The sequence below is a fragment of the Myotis yumanensis genome, unplaced genomic scaffold (assembly GCF_028538775.1).
Source record: "Myotis yumanensis isolate MYYU_CA2020_CCGP unplaced genomic scaffold, mMyoYum1.0.hap1 SCAF_18, whole genome shotgun sequence".
In the NCBI taxonomy this organism is placed as follows: domain Eukaryota; kingdom Metazoa; phylum Chordata; class Mammalia; order Chiroptera; family Vespertilionidae; genus Myotis; species Myotis yumanensis.
In genome coordinates, this window is record NW_027223769.1 from 3,287,182 (window position 1) to 3,303,969 (window position 16,788).

The 16,788-nt window shown below is 41.8% G+C and overlaps 1 protein-coding gene across 1 annotated transcript; it reads left to right on the top strand.

Annotated features, from left to right (window-relative positions):
- Nucleotides 1–1,942: 1,942 nt before the first annotated feature.
- LOC138996697 (cytochrome P450 2G1) lies at nucleotides 1,943–13,150 on the top strand. The gene is made up of 9 exons (XM_070397825.1): nucleotides 1,943–2,122; nucleotides 2,715–2,877; nucleotides 4,709–4,858; nucleotides 6,072–6,232; nucleotides 6,473–6,649; nucleotides 8,252–8,393; nucleotides 11,487–11,674; nucleotides 11,791–11,932; nucleotides 12,592–13,150. The coding sequence occupies exons 1-9, from the start codon at nucleotides 1,943–1,945 to the stop codon at nucleotides 12,771–12,773; spliced, it is 1,485 nt and encodes a 494-aa protein (XP_070253926.1). The 3' UTR covers nucleotides 12,774–13,150.
- Nucleotides 13,151–16,788: the final 3,638 nt, after the last annotated feature.

Genomic DNA, 16,788 nt, shown 5'->3' on the forward strand with positions numbered 1-16,788 from the left:
TTTTATTGATTTTTTACAGAGAGGAAGGGAGAGAGAGATAGAGAGTTAGAAACATCGATGAGAGAGAAACATCGACCAGCTGCCTCCTGCACATCTCCCACTGGGGATGTGCCCGCAACCCAGGTACATGCCCTTGACCGGAATCGAACCTGGGACCTTTCAGTCCGCAGGCCGACGCTCTATCCACTGAGCCAAACCGGTTTCGGCGTGTTTCAATCTTTTGCCCATTTTAAATATTGGGATTTTTAAAATTGTTGGATAGTAGTATTTTATCAGATATGTGATTTAAAAATATTTTCTCTCAGTTTGTAATTTATACTATCATTTCACTTTTGTTGTTGTTATTATTAATCCTCACTTGAGGGTATTTTTCCATTGATTTTTAGAAAGTGGAAGGGAGGGGGAGAAACAAAGAGAGAGAAACATCAATGTGAGACACATCAGCAATCAAGGTACATGCCCTTGATCGGAACCAACCCCACAATCCTTCAGTTCGTGGGCCCACTGAGCCAAACTGGCCAGGGCTATACTTTCATTTTATTGGTGTCTTTTTCAGAGCAAACTTTTTATTTTTATTAAGTATAATTTACTAAATTTTCTTTCATGGAATGTGCTTTGATGTTGTATCTAAAAGCTTATTACCAAACCAAGGTAATAGAGATTTTCTCTCTCCTTTTCTGAACCATCATGGATAATTAAAAGACTAGTTCTGAATGAGTTGTAAGTGTGTTTGCGTGGAGGGGAGAGTGGGGCGGAGGATCAGAATAGAAGAAAGAGGTGACCGCTGGGAGAGTCAATAGAGGCAACCTAGAGCTGACTTTTGCTCCAGAAAAGACATCCTAGCAGGAGATCCAAGATCCAGAAGGTGGTGCTTTGTGAGTTGTTCAGTTTTCCCAGAATTCCCACCATTTCTGGACACAGGCTGCCTCAGCCCAGCTAGCCAAGTCTTACTTAAAAACCTGTGAGTTCCCTAAGAGATTCAATTTCTGAGTCTGAGAACCCAGACACATGAGAAGGGCACTGGGTTTTGTTTAATAATATGTATAGGTAGGATATAATACTCAGGGATTTTGTTTCAGGACAAAAGATGTACAAATATTTGGTACAAAAAGTGTTGAACACCATTTATTTAGATTATTACAGAAAACAATCACTAGGCCATACCTCAATACTGGTCTTCACCTCTAGAGATGGTCTCTACATCTCAGACTTTGAAATTGAATGTGCGCACGCATACACACACACACACACACACACACACACACACATAAAGTTCTGATAAACCAACACAAGTAATCTTTGATTATTACTATTTAATATCACCTAAGTATAAACAAGAGAACTTACTGAATAAAACCCTTTCAAATGAGTTCTCAGGCTATTCTAAATCTTCATCTCACTGCCTTTATTCTTTTTTCTTTTTTTAGCATGACTAATTAGGGCCTGGCAAAGAGAAAAGGTTCATCCCTATTCTCTATCAAGACTTTCTAAAAACAGTTTGGTTACCTTATTTGGTGAATGGAGAAACTAAGGCCAAGAGGGTTAGGTCACTTGCCCAGTGAAGAAAAGATGGAGCTGAAATTTGAACCCAGATGTTTGATTCCTAAATGCAGTAGCCTAAAAATGATGTTCAATACTTCCCACACCCAATCGAGACATGTTGAACAAGGGGTTGAGCTGAGGGAGAATTGAGGGACTGGAAATACGAAGAAAGGGGAATGTTCCCAGTGGACTTACCTGGGTGAATTCAATTTACCTTTATTCATGTTGGAGATTATCAGTTATATAACTGCCCACCCACAGATAAAGCAATCTCTTCCTTAATGATATCCATACCCGGAAAACTTGAATCCCAGGGTGTTCAGATTTCTGCACTGCTCATTTCCCAGACCCTATTTAGGCAGGACCTCCAGCCCTGGATACAACCTCTCGATCTAGCACCATGGAGCTGGGAGGGGCCTTCACTATCTTTCTGGCACTCTGCTTGTCTTGTCTGCTTATCCTCATTGCCTGGAAGCAGATGAACAAGGGGGGAAAGCTACCTCCAGGTCCCACGCCGATACCCTTCCTGGGGAACCTGTTACAAATTCGTACGGATGCCACCTTTCAGTCTTTCATGAAGGTGAGTCTGTCTACCTTCTCTATCAGAGCTGGAAGTAACTAATTCTATAAACAAATACATGTATAACTTTCCAACTTCTAAAACACACTCTTGGAAACATAGATTTTATGAACCTCAGAATTCTGACATTTCAGAAGCTCAGACTCTTGGAAAGACAGACTCCTAGCACATTGGAACTTAAGACTAACATTCTCAGGACTTCGGACTCACAGTACCTTGTATCCTTAAACACAATAACTCTTGCAGTCTAGTTATCTTAGAACTTTGAAACTGAGTGTCATGAAATCCTAGGATTGTAGAAATTCGGCATTTCAGAGAGAGAAGCATGGGTCTTGGGGTTTATCTCATCCAGGTCCATCATTTCACACATGAGGAAACTAAGGCTTGTGGAGGTGTTGGGGAGTCTTGCCCAGCATCACAAGAGGCAAGGCATCTGTGCCCTTTTCTCAATAGTCCTTCCAAGCTCAGGACTTTCCTTTATCTGTTATTCCACATTTGTATTCTCTTGAAATCTCCACCTCCTAAAATCTTTGATTGGTCTATACTTAGTGCTCCAATCAGCCCCATATTCTTGTGTCTTCCTTCACTCCAGCTCAGGGAGAAATATGGCCCAGTCTTCACTGTGTACATGGGTCCCCGGCCGGTAGTTATTTTATGTGGACATGAAGCAGTGAAGGAGGCCCTGGTAGACCGAGCAGAAGATTTCAGTGGTCGTGGAGAAATGGCTTCAATAGAGCGAAACTTCCAAGGTTATGGTAAGTAACAAAAACACATTAACAATGAAAACAAAATGATTGTATCTGCTATATCCCACGTTCTTTGATAAGTACTCTACGTGAATTATTGCATTGACTTCTTTGAGAGAACTAGTAATGTCTTACTAATATTGCAAATGAGGAAGGTGAGGGCGAGAAAGGTTAGGTAATATCACACAATAAGTAGTAGGACCATTTTATTTTGAACCTAACCATCTGACTCTACAGGATCTGCTGAGTTAATTCTGTTCTTATTTTTAATTGATTTATTTACAGTGCATACCCACTGAAGCCCTCATAGCCAACCTTACTTCTTATTTTGCTATACATACATACAGATCCAACCCATAGATCTCTGCCCCTCGATTTAGGTAGATACCTTTCTAGTGTTACCTACACATCAACCTCTAACTGCCCACACCTTTCCATTCAAATCAGCCTCACATTATTCTTCCTATATTTCATCCATCCATCTAGCCCCATATTTTTCCATCTATTCATCCATTTTCTATTGATCTACTTATTCACTAAAAAAATCACTCATTAATTAGATTTTCTATATACATATCTTTCTATCCAATTTAGCTATATATCTATCAATTAACTTTCCATTTACCCATCTATCCACCATTCCATTCATCCATTCATTAATCCTTCCATCATTCATCCATGTATTAATCCTTCTGTCCACACATTCTTCCAACCTTTTATCCACCCATCTCAAACCATCCATAAATCCTTCACTCATCCATTAAGTCTTTCATCCATCCTTCAGTCATTCCTGTCATAAACTTTCTTCCTTTCATTAATCCACCAAAATCGTTACATTAAATTTCCAAACATTAACTCACCAACCCATTCACATCTGATAATTTCTAAATATTTTTCACTATATGATAACTATTTTGTGTAGGTATATTGATGTACATATGTGAGCTTCTGTGTACATATATATATATATTTCTAAAGAATCCAAGTGGGGCCTGGCCAGCTTGACTCAGTGGTTGAGCATTGACCTATGAACCAGGAGGTCACGGTTCAATTCCTGGTCAGGCCACATGCCTGGGTTGTGGGCTCAATTCCCAGTGAGGGTAGTGTAGGAGGCAGCCAATCAATTATTCTCTCTCATCATTGATGTTTTTTTCTCTCTCCCTCTCTTTTCCTCTCTGAAATCAATAAAAATGTGGGTTTTAAAAAAAATAATCCAAATGGCCCTTACCGGTTTGGCTCGGTAGATAGTGTCAGCCCTCAGATTGAAGGATCTTGGGTTCAATTCCAGTCAAAGGTACATACCTCATTTGCAGGCTCGATTTCTGTACAGGAGGCAACCAATCTCTCTCTCTCTCTCTCTCTCTCTCTCTCTCTCTCTCTCTTTCCCTACTTTCCACTCTTTCTAAAAATCAATAGAAATAATATCCTTGGATGAGGATTAACAACAATAATAACAAAAAAGAATCCAAATGGTATATAGAAAACAGAAGTAGTCTTCTCATTCCAGGCTACTCTATATGGCATTCTATCTATACTTCCCTCCACATTCCTTTGTAACCATCCCATTCATCCAGTTCTAAGTCTTTATCCTGTAGGAAACTCTCCTTGATCTCCTCAATCACTAGAGCCTGATTCCCTTTTCTCCACCTCAGTGCTAGACTGTTTTTGAGGGTCCTATATGTAGGAAACCTTAGTCTCCCCATCAAGCCTGGGGGGTTGGGAAAGGTTTCCCTAAAAGCAGATTCTAGAGCTTTCATAATCTGTCCACATCCTAGTCTAGTAAAGAATTAGACACAGGAAGGGGAGGGGAGGCAGAAGCCTGACACTGATATTCCGGCAGGTGTAGCTCTGGCTAATGGAGAACGATGGAGGATTCTCCGACGCTTCTCCCTGACCATTCTTCGGGACTTCGGGATGGGAAAGCGCAGCATTGAGGAGCGAATCCAGGAGGAGGCTGGCTTTCTACTGGAGGAATTACGGAAGACAAAGGGTAGGGTATGGGGCCTCAAGGAGGGAGGGAGCTACAGAGTGATGGGATGGCTGTAGAGAGCTCATAGGCCTTGGTGACAGAAAGCTCTGGAATGAGAGAGGATGAAGAAGATTCAGAATTCACTGTTTCCAGCCAGGTTCCATATAAAAAGTTAACATGAAGGAAACTTAGAGACATCTTGTCCAAAACCTTTAATCAGTGGCTCTCAGGGAGTTTGTGAGCTCCTGATATCATATGCAGACTTTGACAATATGTCAGTTTGTGCCTTTTTCTGGTGATGGGACCAAATTCAATTACATATGTATGTAAGCACACACAATTGTGGTAAAAACCACATCACATAAAATTTTACCATCCTAACTATTCCTAAGGGCACTTTTCAGTAATGTTAAGCATATTCACATTATTATTAAACAGATCATTAGAAATTTTTCATCTTGAAAATCTGAAACACTATACCCATTTCATTATAGTTTTAAAGGAATCTGGTCCCCACCCAAAAATAAGATCTGGAACCACCGAGGTCTAGAGAAAAAAACACACAGGTGCTGAGAAAAACAAAGATGAATAGTTAAGAGACAGAATTGGTGATAATTTCTCTAAGTCAGAGGTCCCTCACCTGGACTCCATGGATACTAAATAGTCTACATAAGCCTTTGAATGTCTATATATCTCCAGAAATAATTTTCAGAATTGTATATTTGTGATTATAGGCATTGCTCTAGGGAAATCATCCCCAAATCCACTGTCCTGAGAAGTATCCTGTGTTATAGACAGAGCAGCTGAGACCAAGGGAAGGATTTGCTTTAATAGGTCAAATGGAACCATTGATAGAGATAGACAAACTCCAGCCAGCCATTTAAAAAAAAATGTATACCTTTCTAGGACTCCTTTTCCAAATTTGTGACTCTCCAGCACAATTAAATACCAATACTAAAAGTAATGATTAAGCTCCACCATCATGTTTTTACTGTTTACTACATGGCAAAGACTGTGTTGAGCATTTTACATGGGTAATTATACTGAATCCTCATGAACCAGTGAAGTGATTGCTAAACCAATTTGCATATTGGGAATTGACTCAAAATACAAATATGAAATTACTAACACATGCTATTAGGCAGTGGAGCTAGGACTCATATTCATGACTGAATGATTCCACAACCCATGCTCCTGATTATTGCCTCCAACATAGATAATTTTCATCACCCAGGTGCCCCCACCGAACCCACTTTCTTCCTGAGCCGCACTGTCTCCAACGTCATCAGTTCCGTTGTCTTTGGACGCCGCTTCGACTATGAGGACAAGATGTTCCTGAAGCTGCTGCAGATGATCAATGGGAGTTTCATTGAGATGAGCACACCCTGGGCACAGGTTCCCACCAGCCACCTCTATGCCCACCCCCAATCATAAATAATCAATAACTTGCTATCTTGCATAATACTCCCCACTACCCCGAGGCAAGTATCATCATGCCCTGAATCTCCAAAAAGCAAATGGACGCACCTAGTTCTCATACCCTGAATGTTGAGTCCAGCTACCTAACTCGAGATTCAGCCCAGAATGGCCTTGGGTGCCCATTGCTGACAAACCACCTTTGCCTATTCCCCACAGCTATATGACATGTATTCTGGAATCATGCAATATTTGCCAGGAAGACACAATCGCGTCTATTATTTGATAGAGGAGCTCAAGGACTTCATTGCTTCTAGAGTCAAGATCAACGAGGAATCCCTTGATCCACAGAGCCCTCGAGATTTCATTGACTGTTTCCTCATCAAGATGCACCAGGTAACTCATCCTCTTCCCCCAATCCTTTCCTCTCATCTCCTCAATCCCTAGTACCTGCAACTTGAAACTCATCTGTAGACATGATAGAGACCAAAAAAAATAAGCCAGCATTATTTCACATGGTGTAATTTTACTTAGAGATGAGATCTAAAGACTGTAAAAACATAAACTCTTAAACTTTCAAAAGTAAACGTTGAATCTAAAAATTTTAAGAACATGGAAACTTAAAACATTACAAGTTTTTAATCATGTATGATTATAAGGGCCAGAGACTTAGAGCTGTAGAAAAGTAGGATGAGAAATCAGAAACACCAATCAGAAAGGATATATGCACCCCTATGTTCATAGCAGCACAATTTACAATAGCTAAGATTTGGAAACAGCTTAAGTGCCATCCGCATATGAGTGGATTTAAAAACTGTGGTACCTCTACACAATGAAATACTAAGCTGCTGTAAAAAAAGAAGGAACTCTTACCATTTGCAACAGCATGGATGGACCTGGAGAGCATTATGCTAAGTGAAATAAGCCAGTTAGAGAAAGATAAATATCACATGATCTCACTCATTTATGGAATATAACGAACAATATAAATTGATTAACAAAAATAGATCCAGAGACATAGAAGCATCAAACAGACCATCTAACCTCAGAGGGAAGGCAGGGGAGGAGGAAAGGGGTAAGAGATCAACCAAAGGACCTGTATGCATGCATATAAGCATAATCCATGGACACAGAAAGTAGGGGGGAAGGGCATATCTTGGGGGGTGGAAACGGCGAGGGAGAGGTCAATGGAGGAAAAAAGGAGACATATGTAATACTTTGAACAATAAAGAATTTAAAACCAGCCCTAGCCGGTTTAGCTCAGTAGATAGAGTGTCGGCTTGGGGACCAAAGGGTCAAGGGCACATACTTGATTTCAGGCTCCTCCCCAGCCTGGGTCCTGGTCAGGGCTCCTGAAGGAGGCAACCAATTGGTGTGTTTCTCTAACACCGATGTTTCTGTCTGTCTTTCTTTCTCTCTTTCACTCTCTCTAAAAAGTTAATGGAAAAATATCCTTGGGTGAGGATTAACAACAACAGCAACAACAAAAAGAATTTAAAACAAAAAAATGAAAAGAAAACTAGGATGAGTCTTTTGAGTCTTAAAATTTGAGAACCTTAGACATATAAAGTTTTTAAACTTAGGAGTTTAAATTTCAAACTTAAAAGTCATAGAGATATAGAAATTAGAAGCTTAATACTTCTGACATAGATTTATAGAACTGGATATTTTAATATAAAACAGCAGCACTTGAAAGTTAAAAATTTTACACCCTAATGTCATAGAACATTCAAATCTAACATGGCAAACTCTAGTTTCTTCTCTTTCCATTTTCCTCATTGTTCACTCCATTCCAAACATACTGACCTCCTTGCTATTCTCTAACATACCAGGAATACTCCTGCCTCACGACCTTTGCTCTGGCTATTTCCTCTCCTAGATACCCACTTGGTTTTCCCATCTATTGTGTTTTCACAAAGTCCTACCATACACAAAGGGAAAAATAAGAAGATAAAGACAGAAAAGGGTGATTCTATTTCTTATCCATTTCATTTTCAGGACAAAAACAATCCACACACAGAATTCAACCTCAAGAACTTGGTCCTCACCACTCTCAACCTCTTCTTTGCTGGCACAGAGACTGTGAGCTCTACACTACGCTATGGATTTCTGCTTCTAATGAAACATCCTGAGGTGGAAGGTGAGTGTCCACATGAGCTGCTCACCTGGTGACTCCCACTCCTACCAGGAAAGAAGACATAACTTTGAAATTAGAAACCTATAGCCTTAGACTCTTCATTAATTAGCATTTTAATGTAATTTAATTTTTTTAATCTTTACTGTTGAAAGAATTATATATGTCCCCTCTTTTCCCTATTGGCCCCTTCTAGCCAACACCTGGTCCCAGTCCCCCAGTCCCAAGCCTTGTCTGTGTCTGTGGGTTATGTCTGTGTCCCAGGGTTATGCATATATGCATACAAGTTCTTTGGTTAATTTCCTCCCCACCCACCCTCACCTCCCTCTGAGATTGCACAGTCTGTTCCATGCTTCTATGTCTCTGGATCTATTTTGTTCATCAGTTTATTTTGTTTATTAGATTCAAAATATGAGTGAGATCATGTGATACTTCTGATTTTCCTAGCCCCGGGTCCAGAAAGGCATCAGGCAAAGAGTCATAGTCTCCAGAGATCCACCTCTGCCTGCAGTCTGATTGTTATCTCAGTCTTAATTAGCCTCAGGCTACAGACCATAGCAAGGCTTAAACTCTAGAGGATGGGGCAAGAGGTTTTCCAACAGAGTGGGGCAATTTCTTCCCCTCCCACCCCCCAGGCAAAAGCTGCCTGAATGGTAAAGGTCTCCCTGAGAAAGATGTCCTCTTCAGTATGAGGGAATGACTCAGTACAGGAAACTGGGGCAGCTGCCTTCGAAGCTCTAACCCCAAAGCCTCCAACCCTGGATTCTCCTCACACAGCTCTAGTCCACTCTACCCTCCCTCTGCCAGAGTCCAAGGTTAGTGGTTGCACATGAAATTGTGTGCATTGGCTCTTTAAGAGGGTGCCTGCATTTCCAGCCATCTCTCCCTGACAGACAGCAACCCTGCTGCTTTTCACAACCAAATGTTTTGTGGGAACCTTTCTTGGTTCTGTTGCTCTAGGCTGGTGAGCCCAGCTTGGTGATTAGAGTTCTCAGTGGGAATCCCCCACAGCTGAGAACATCAGCTGCTGTCTGTGGGAGTCCAGCCAGGCCTCTTGTGCCTTCACACATCCTACCAGTCTCTATGCGGTCTCCACTTTCTACCCTTGTTTATCAGGGTTCTCTCCAGCTAGTCTTCAGTTGACAATTTAGAATGGCTTTTCTGTATTTTAGTTGTAATTCCAGTTTGGTCCTGGGAGACTGTCAGTGTAGCTTCCACTTAATCCACCGCCATTTTGGAACTCAGCCTTAGATCCTTCACACTTTAGAATCTCAGGATACAGAATCTTGGGATTTACGTCTTGGAAGATCATTTAAATTAGTCTTCTACTTGGTGCCTGTGTTAGTTTCCCTTAGCTGCTGTCATCAACTGCCAGAAACTTAGTAGCTTAAAACAACATAAATCTATGATACAGTTCCTGAGTTCAGAAATTCAATAGGCTTTCACTGGGCTGAACCAAGGTAGAACATGATTCTTGCCATTTCCAGATTCTAGAGCTATATTCCTTGCATTCCTGAGCTCATGATCTACTCTCCTTCTTCAAAGCCAGCAGCAAAAATCTTCAAATTCCTCTTGATTATGTTGTCACAGCTTCTTCTCTGACTCTGACCCTACTGCTTCCTTCTTATACAGACACTTCTGATTGTATTTAGAGCCGACCTTGATAATTCTGGGTAATCCCCCTATCTCAACATCTTTAGTTTATTTCTATAGAGTCCTACTTGTCAAACAAAGTCATATTCACAGGAATTAGGAAGTGAATGTCTTTTTAAAAAATTTCTTTATTGATTAAGGTATTACATATGTGTCCTTATCCCCTCATTGCCCCTCCCCCCCACTCATGCCCTCACCCCCCTGTTGTCTGTGTCCATTGGTTAGGCTTATATGCATGCATACAAGTCCTTTGGTTGATCTCTCCCCCTTATCCCCATCCTCCCTTACCTTCCCTCTGAGGCAGGTGAATGTCTTTGAGGACTGTTATTTAGCTAACTATAGTGCCAGAATAAACTAGAATCCATCCCCAATCAATTGGAATCTGGTCTGGTTAAGTAACTCCAGCAATAAGGAGCTCATTACTTGCTTAAGAAAAATTCCCAATATTGGCCCCTCTTTCTTCTAATGCAATTCAAAACAAGACAGCAATTTTTTTCTACTACAGACGAAGGGAAAGACTAGCTTGTTTCCACTCAAACTCTTTTAGTGTCTCTTCCATTGTCCAAATTGTCTCTTACTAATCTAAGAATTCACATAGGTAATGGACGCTTTCTATGTACTAGGAACTGTCATAGCTACTTACCTAATGGATTTTATGTAAATTTTAAATTCTAAGAGCTTGTCACACCTATTTTGAAGATGAAGAAAGATAGTTTCAGAAGGTGAAGTCATTTGTCCCAATGTTACTCATCGAGGACGTGCAGAGAGGGGTGACTGCACCGAGTATTCTTAACCACTGTCACATAATAACTGTCACTTGCTTCAATCCTGACCTAGTTATTTATCGTGCTCTTTCCCATCCTGTCAAAACTCTGGGTATGAAAGCCCAGCTGGGACCCGGACTCTGCCCTGCTCATCAGCCTTCCATGGCTCCTTGATTTTTTTCAAGATGAAGACCAAATGTCACAATGGCATTCAAGGCTCCAGGCTATGTGCCTCTCAGTGATCTGATGAGTATTTACTAACCCCACTACTGTGCCAGGTGTTGTGAATAAAAAAGCAATGCAAAAACACATGGCCAGCTCCCTCAGGGTTCACAGGTACTGAAGCTACAAACCCATGGCCATGGCCAGTGTTTCTCAGTGGTTAGAGTGTCAGCCAGTACACCAAAGGGTGGTGGGTTTAATCTCGGTCAAGGGCACGTACCTGGGTTGTAGGTTCGATGCCCAGCCCTGGTCTCTCTCACATCTCTCTCTCTATATTTATCTATCTCTACTCTATCTCTTTCTCTCTCCCTCCCCCTCCACTCTCTCTGAAAATCAATGGAAAAAATATAATTGGATGAAGATTAACAAAAAAACACAAAAGAGATACAAGCCCATGGCCCAAACCTGGCCCCTAGAAATATATCCTGTGTCCTTTGTTATGTTTTTTGGCCTCTTCCAGCAAAGATCCATGAAGAGATTGACCAGGTGATTGGACCACATCGGATACCAAGTGTAGATGATCGAGTCAAGATGCCCTACACAGATGCTGTGATCCATGAGATACAGAGACTGACAGATATCGTGCCCATGGGTGTTCCACATAATGTCATTAGGGACACTCATTTCCGAGGCTACATTCTGCCCAAGGTGGAGTACACACTCATTGGCACTTCTTCTCCCTCCACTGTACCCCTCTCTCCTCCTGGTTCCTTAACCCATACTCCAACATTGATTTCTCTTCATTGCCCCTATTTTCACCCCAGGGCACTGATGTGTTTCCCCTGCTTGGCTCCGTCCTCAAAGACCCCAAATACTTCCGCTACCCAGATGCCTTCTATCCCCAACACTTCTTGGATGAAAAGGGCCGCTTCAAAAAGAATGAAGCCTTTGTGCCTTTTTCTTCTGGTAGGTTTCTATGGTCTGAGTTCCCCCAGGAACATGCTTGATATGTCTCCCAACCATTGGTCCATATTTGGTTCATATCTGAAAAGGAAATTGAGTGCTATGTCAAAGAATCCTAGAATCCCAGAATCTCAGAATATTAGAATCATTGACTCTTATATTTAGAAAAGTAATAGTACTATATAGGAGCCAACAAACTTTTTCTGCTAAGGACCAAACAGAAACTATTTTAAGTTTTTCTAGTTATATGGTCTCTGTCTGAAATATGCAGTGTGAATTAGTCACATAAACCATTGTAGTACAAAAGTGACTCTCACCAGTATCTAGCACCAATTAGGCTTCTGATAAACATTTGAAAAATTAAAATGCACAGAATCTTCATATTCAAAGTTCCTTTACAACATTTTCATCTTTGATTATGATGGAATCCAAGCCATCAGAGAAGTAGCTGCCACATATTGAGTGACAGATCCTAGCTGAGCACTAAACTAGAAACTCGCTGAGTCTTTATAATAACCCTATGAAGTGAGTGTTATTATGACCCCAGAGATGCTGAGGAAGTAGCTGAGACTCAGGTGGGTGGAGGGGTCAGAAGGCTCCCCATGACTCCACTATCCCAGTGCAAGTGTGACTGACCTTCCCTTCCTCCAATGTGCTCACAGGAAAGCGCATCTGCCTGGGCGAGGCCATGGCCCGAATGGAACTCTTCCTCTACTTCACCTCTGTCCTTCAGAACTTCTCCCTACGCCCGCTGGTGCCACCTGCTGACATCGATATCACCCCCAAGATCTCAGGCTTTGGCAACATTCCCCCAACCTATGAGCTCTGCCTGGTGGCCCGCTGACTGCCCCCTCCCCACTGGGTATGGAAGGAACCATTGGAAAACAGAGCTCTGCCCAAGTGTACAGGGGCACCCACCCCCATCTCCCAAAATTCTGCCAACAACCCTAAGAAAAGGCGCTATTACTGCAGGTCACAGGTCAGCAAGGGTCACCTGATAATATGCAGTGTGAATTGGTAGCAGATCTTCTACACCAGTAGAAAAGCCATGCCCCTATCTGACATTTCAGCAAAAGCCTACAGATTGTTCCTTCCCCTCTGGTTAGATTTGTGTCTGTATCAAATTCTTGTTGTAGATTCCATGTCTTTATGGCATTCTTGACCAAAATGTGGGACACATCCTTTTTCTTGATTCTTATACCCCTCCCCCCCATAAAAAAGGCATCAAGGAGTTCAATACTGTTGTGTGTGGCATGTTTATTGTGTATTGTGTGTGTAGCATCAATAGGCCAATGCAAACACTTAAAATGTATCTTTTCTTCTAGCCCACCACCAAAGATTTCCCACTGATTGATCCACCCTTTTAATAACCCAGCCTCAACCTTCTTGCTGGCTCATTACCTTTGCCTCCTCATCCTCTCTTCTTTCTATACCTGCTTCTCTGAGTGTTATTATAACACCAATTCCAATACTCTAATCCACTTCAAAGAATAGTTAAATGGCCATGGCTCTGTTATTTCATTTCTAAACTCCACCAACTTGATCAGCAATGAAAGCTTTCCCTTATCATTCATGTTTTTCAATCAATATTTATTGAATATTCAGGTGGGCCAGCATACTCTTCAGGTATTTGGGTCTTATCAGTGAACAAAATGGACATGATTCTTCCCTCATGAACCTTACATTCTAACTTGTAAGGTAGATAATTAAAAATAAACATAATAAATAAATGAATGATATGTTAGAAAAGCAAACTAGAGAAGTGAGATAGGGTATACCAGGATTAGAATTTTAAATGGGTTGTCATGGTAGTTTCATAAGGCAATGATGAGCAAGTCATACAGATATATGTGGAAGTGAGTGTTCCTGGAAAAACAATTAAAAAGAACAGAGTCTGAGACAGAAGAATGTGTGTGCACGTGAATCCAGGAAGAGACATGTGTGGCTGGAATGGAGGAGTAAGAGAGTTTTTAGGAGTAAAGGAGATGAGGATAGAGGGTTAAAGTGCCAGAATGTAACAGAATGATCTGTTACATTCCTTAACTCCGCATGCATTTCCACCCCCCCCCCCCCCCCCCACACACACACACACTTTTAAATATATGGGGACTTGAATGAGATGTGTGTGTTTTTTTGGGGGGAGCATAGGTGACATTTATTGAAATGTTTTAAATGTCTCACTTTTACCAAGAAAGAAAGAAGAAAGAAAGAAAGAAAGAAAGAAAGAAAGAAAGAAAGAAAGAAAGAAAGAAAGAGGGAGAGGGAGAGAGAAAGAAAGGAAAGAAGAAAAGAAGGAAGGAAGGAAGGAAGGAAGGAAGGAAGGAAGGAAGGAAGGAAGGAAGGAAGGAAGGAAGGAAGGGAGGGAGGAAAGAAGGAAGGAAGGAAGAGCTCACTTTAGCTGTTATAATGAAAACACTGACGGAAATGGTAGGACAAAAGAAAGGATCAATTAGGAGGATGCTCCATTGTTTTTAATCAACACAAAATAGCTTTAGTTATTTTAAGCAATAAAGACTGCTGATGAGGAAAACCAATATGGCAGCATAGGTAAACACCTGAAATTGCTGCTTCATTCAACCACTTCAAAAATACAACTAAAAGACAAAACGGACATCATCCAGAACCACAGGAAGGCTGGCTGAGTGGAAATTCTACAACTAGAAGGAAAGAGAAAAGCACACTGAGACTCAGAGAAGGTGCGGAGTAAGTAAAGTGCAGAGGTACGGAGGCGCGTGCGGAAAGGGCTGGCAACTGAGGACACAGTTGTCTTTTTCAACTGGGAGGGAGACACACGCTCCCAACTACTCTGAACTCCAGTTCTGGGCGAGTCTCTGGGGACACAGACTCATACGGGGAGAAACTGGACTGTCTGGCAGCGGGCAGAACTCGAGGGCAGCTTTCTCTCAGAGGTGCTTGCAGCAATTACCGCGGGACACTGAGACCCAGGGCCTCTTAGGGCAGGGCTGAGGATCAGCCATAGCTGTTTGCTCCACACTGTTGATTCTCTGAGACCCTGCCCCACCCAAGCTGTGTGCAGAGGCTTTTGCATATGAATGACCTGGCCCTTTGCAATCTACAATTACTAAACAAACTGCAGCTGGGTCAGAGAGACTCAGAACATCCAAAAGAAGGCCCAAGGCCCCATAGCAGCCTGCATTGCTTCACAGCTGGGCCTCATCTGGGCACCTTCAAATCACAAAAAAAGAAGAGGAATCTGAAGATCTCTCTGCAGCTCCAGCTGGGTAGCTTCAGGAAGACGCTAAATTAGCACTTCCTTAAAGATCCAAGAGCCAGTGTAACCAGTGGTTAAAGTGGGACCATCTAGATTACAACTCCTCAGATCCATAAGGGATACACTCAGGGGGCAGACTCAGTGAGCACCAAAGTCCCACTGAAGCAAGTCTTTCCCCAGAAGGGTGTCTCCAGCACAGAAGTTCTCCCACTGTAGACACAGCTGATTCTCACAGCCAATTGGCCTGGAGGTCAATTCCTCCCAGTGTTACCTAAACAATCAAGGCTTAACTACAACAAGACTGTGCACACAACTCTCAAAGGGGTGCACCAAGAGTGTCCACCTCAGGTAATTGGGGAGGCTGAGCCACTGGGCCCTATAGGACACCTAGCACAGAAAACCACCCTATCAACACAGGGAAGCAGCCAAAATGCGGAGACAAAGAAACAGGTCACAAATGACAGAAATGGAGGAAAGCAAACTACTGGGTATAGAGTTCAAAACCACGGTTATAAGGTTTTTCAAGAATTTTCTGGAAACCGCCGATAAATTTAGTGAGACCCTCCATAAATCTAGTGAGGCCCTCGAGGATATGAAAAAGGACCAACTAGAAATTAAGCATACACTGACTGAAATAAAGAATATTATACAGACTCCCAACAGCAGACCAGAGGAGCGCAAGAATCAAGTCAGAGATTTGAAATACGAAGAAGCAAAAAACACCCAACCGGAAAAGCAAAATGAAAAAAGAATCCAAAAATACGAAGATAGTGTAAGGATCCTCTGGGACAGCTTCAAGTGTACTAACATCCGAATTATAGGGGTGCCAGAAGATGAGAGAGAGCAAGATATTGAAAACCTATTTGAAGAAATAATGACAGAAAACTTCCCCCACCTGGTGAAAGAAATAGACTTACAAGTCCAGGAAGCGCAGAGAACCCCACACAAAAGGAATCCAAAGAGGACCACACCAAGACACATCATAATTAAAATGCCAAGAGCAAAAGACAAAGAGAGAATCCTAAAAGCAGCAAGAGAAAGAAAATCAGTTACCTACAAGGGAGTACCCATACGACTGTCAGCTGATTTCTCAACAGAAACTTTGCAGGCCAGAAGGGAGTGGCAAGAAATATTCAAAGTGATGAATACCAAGAACCTACAACCAAGAGTACTTTATCCAGCAAAGCTATCATTCAGAATTGAAGGTCAGGTAAAGAGCTTCACAGATAAGGAAAAGCTAAAGGAGTTCATCACCACCAAACCAGTATTATATGAAATGCTGAAAGGTATCCTGTAAGAAGAGGAAGAAGAAGAAAAAGGTAAAGATACAAATTATGAACAACAAATACACATCTATCAACAAGTGAATCTAAAAATCAAGTGTATAAATAATCTGATGAACAGTATGAACTGGTGATTGTAATAGAATCAGGGACATAGAAAGGGAATGGACTGACTATTCTTGGGGGGGGGAAGGGGTGTGGGGGTGAGTGAAGAGATTAGACAATAATCGTGCACCTATGGATGAGGACAGTGGGTTGGGAGTGAGGGCGGAGGGTGGGGTGGGAACTGGGTGGAGGGGAGTTATGGTGGGAAAAAAGAGTAACTAATGTAATAATCTGAACAA

Excerpts from the sequence above, each read along its gene's own strand:
- LOC138996697 (XM_070397825.1), top strand. The coding sequence starts at position 1,943 with ATGGAGCTGGGAGGGGCCTTCACTATCTTTCTGGCACTCTGCTTGTCT. Across the intron at positions 2,123-2,714 it reads CCTTTCAGTCTTTCATGAAG|CTCAGGGAGAAATATGGCCC; the intron begins GTGAGTCTGTCT and ends CCTTCACTCCAG. Across the intron at positions 4,859-6,071 it reads GGAATTACGGAAGACAAAGG|GTGCCCCCACCGAACCCACT; the intron begins GTAGGGTATGGG and ends TTCATCACCCAG.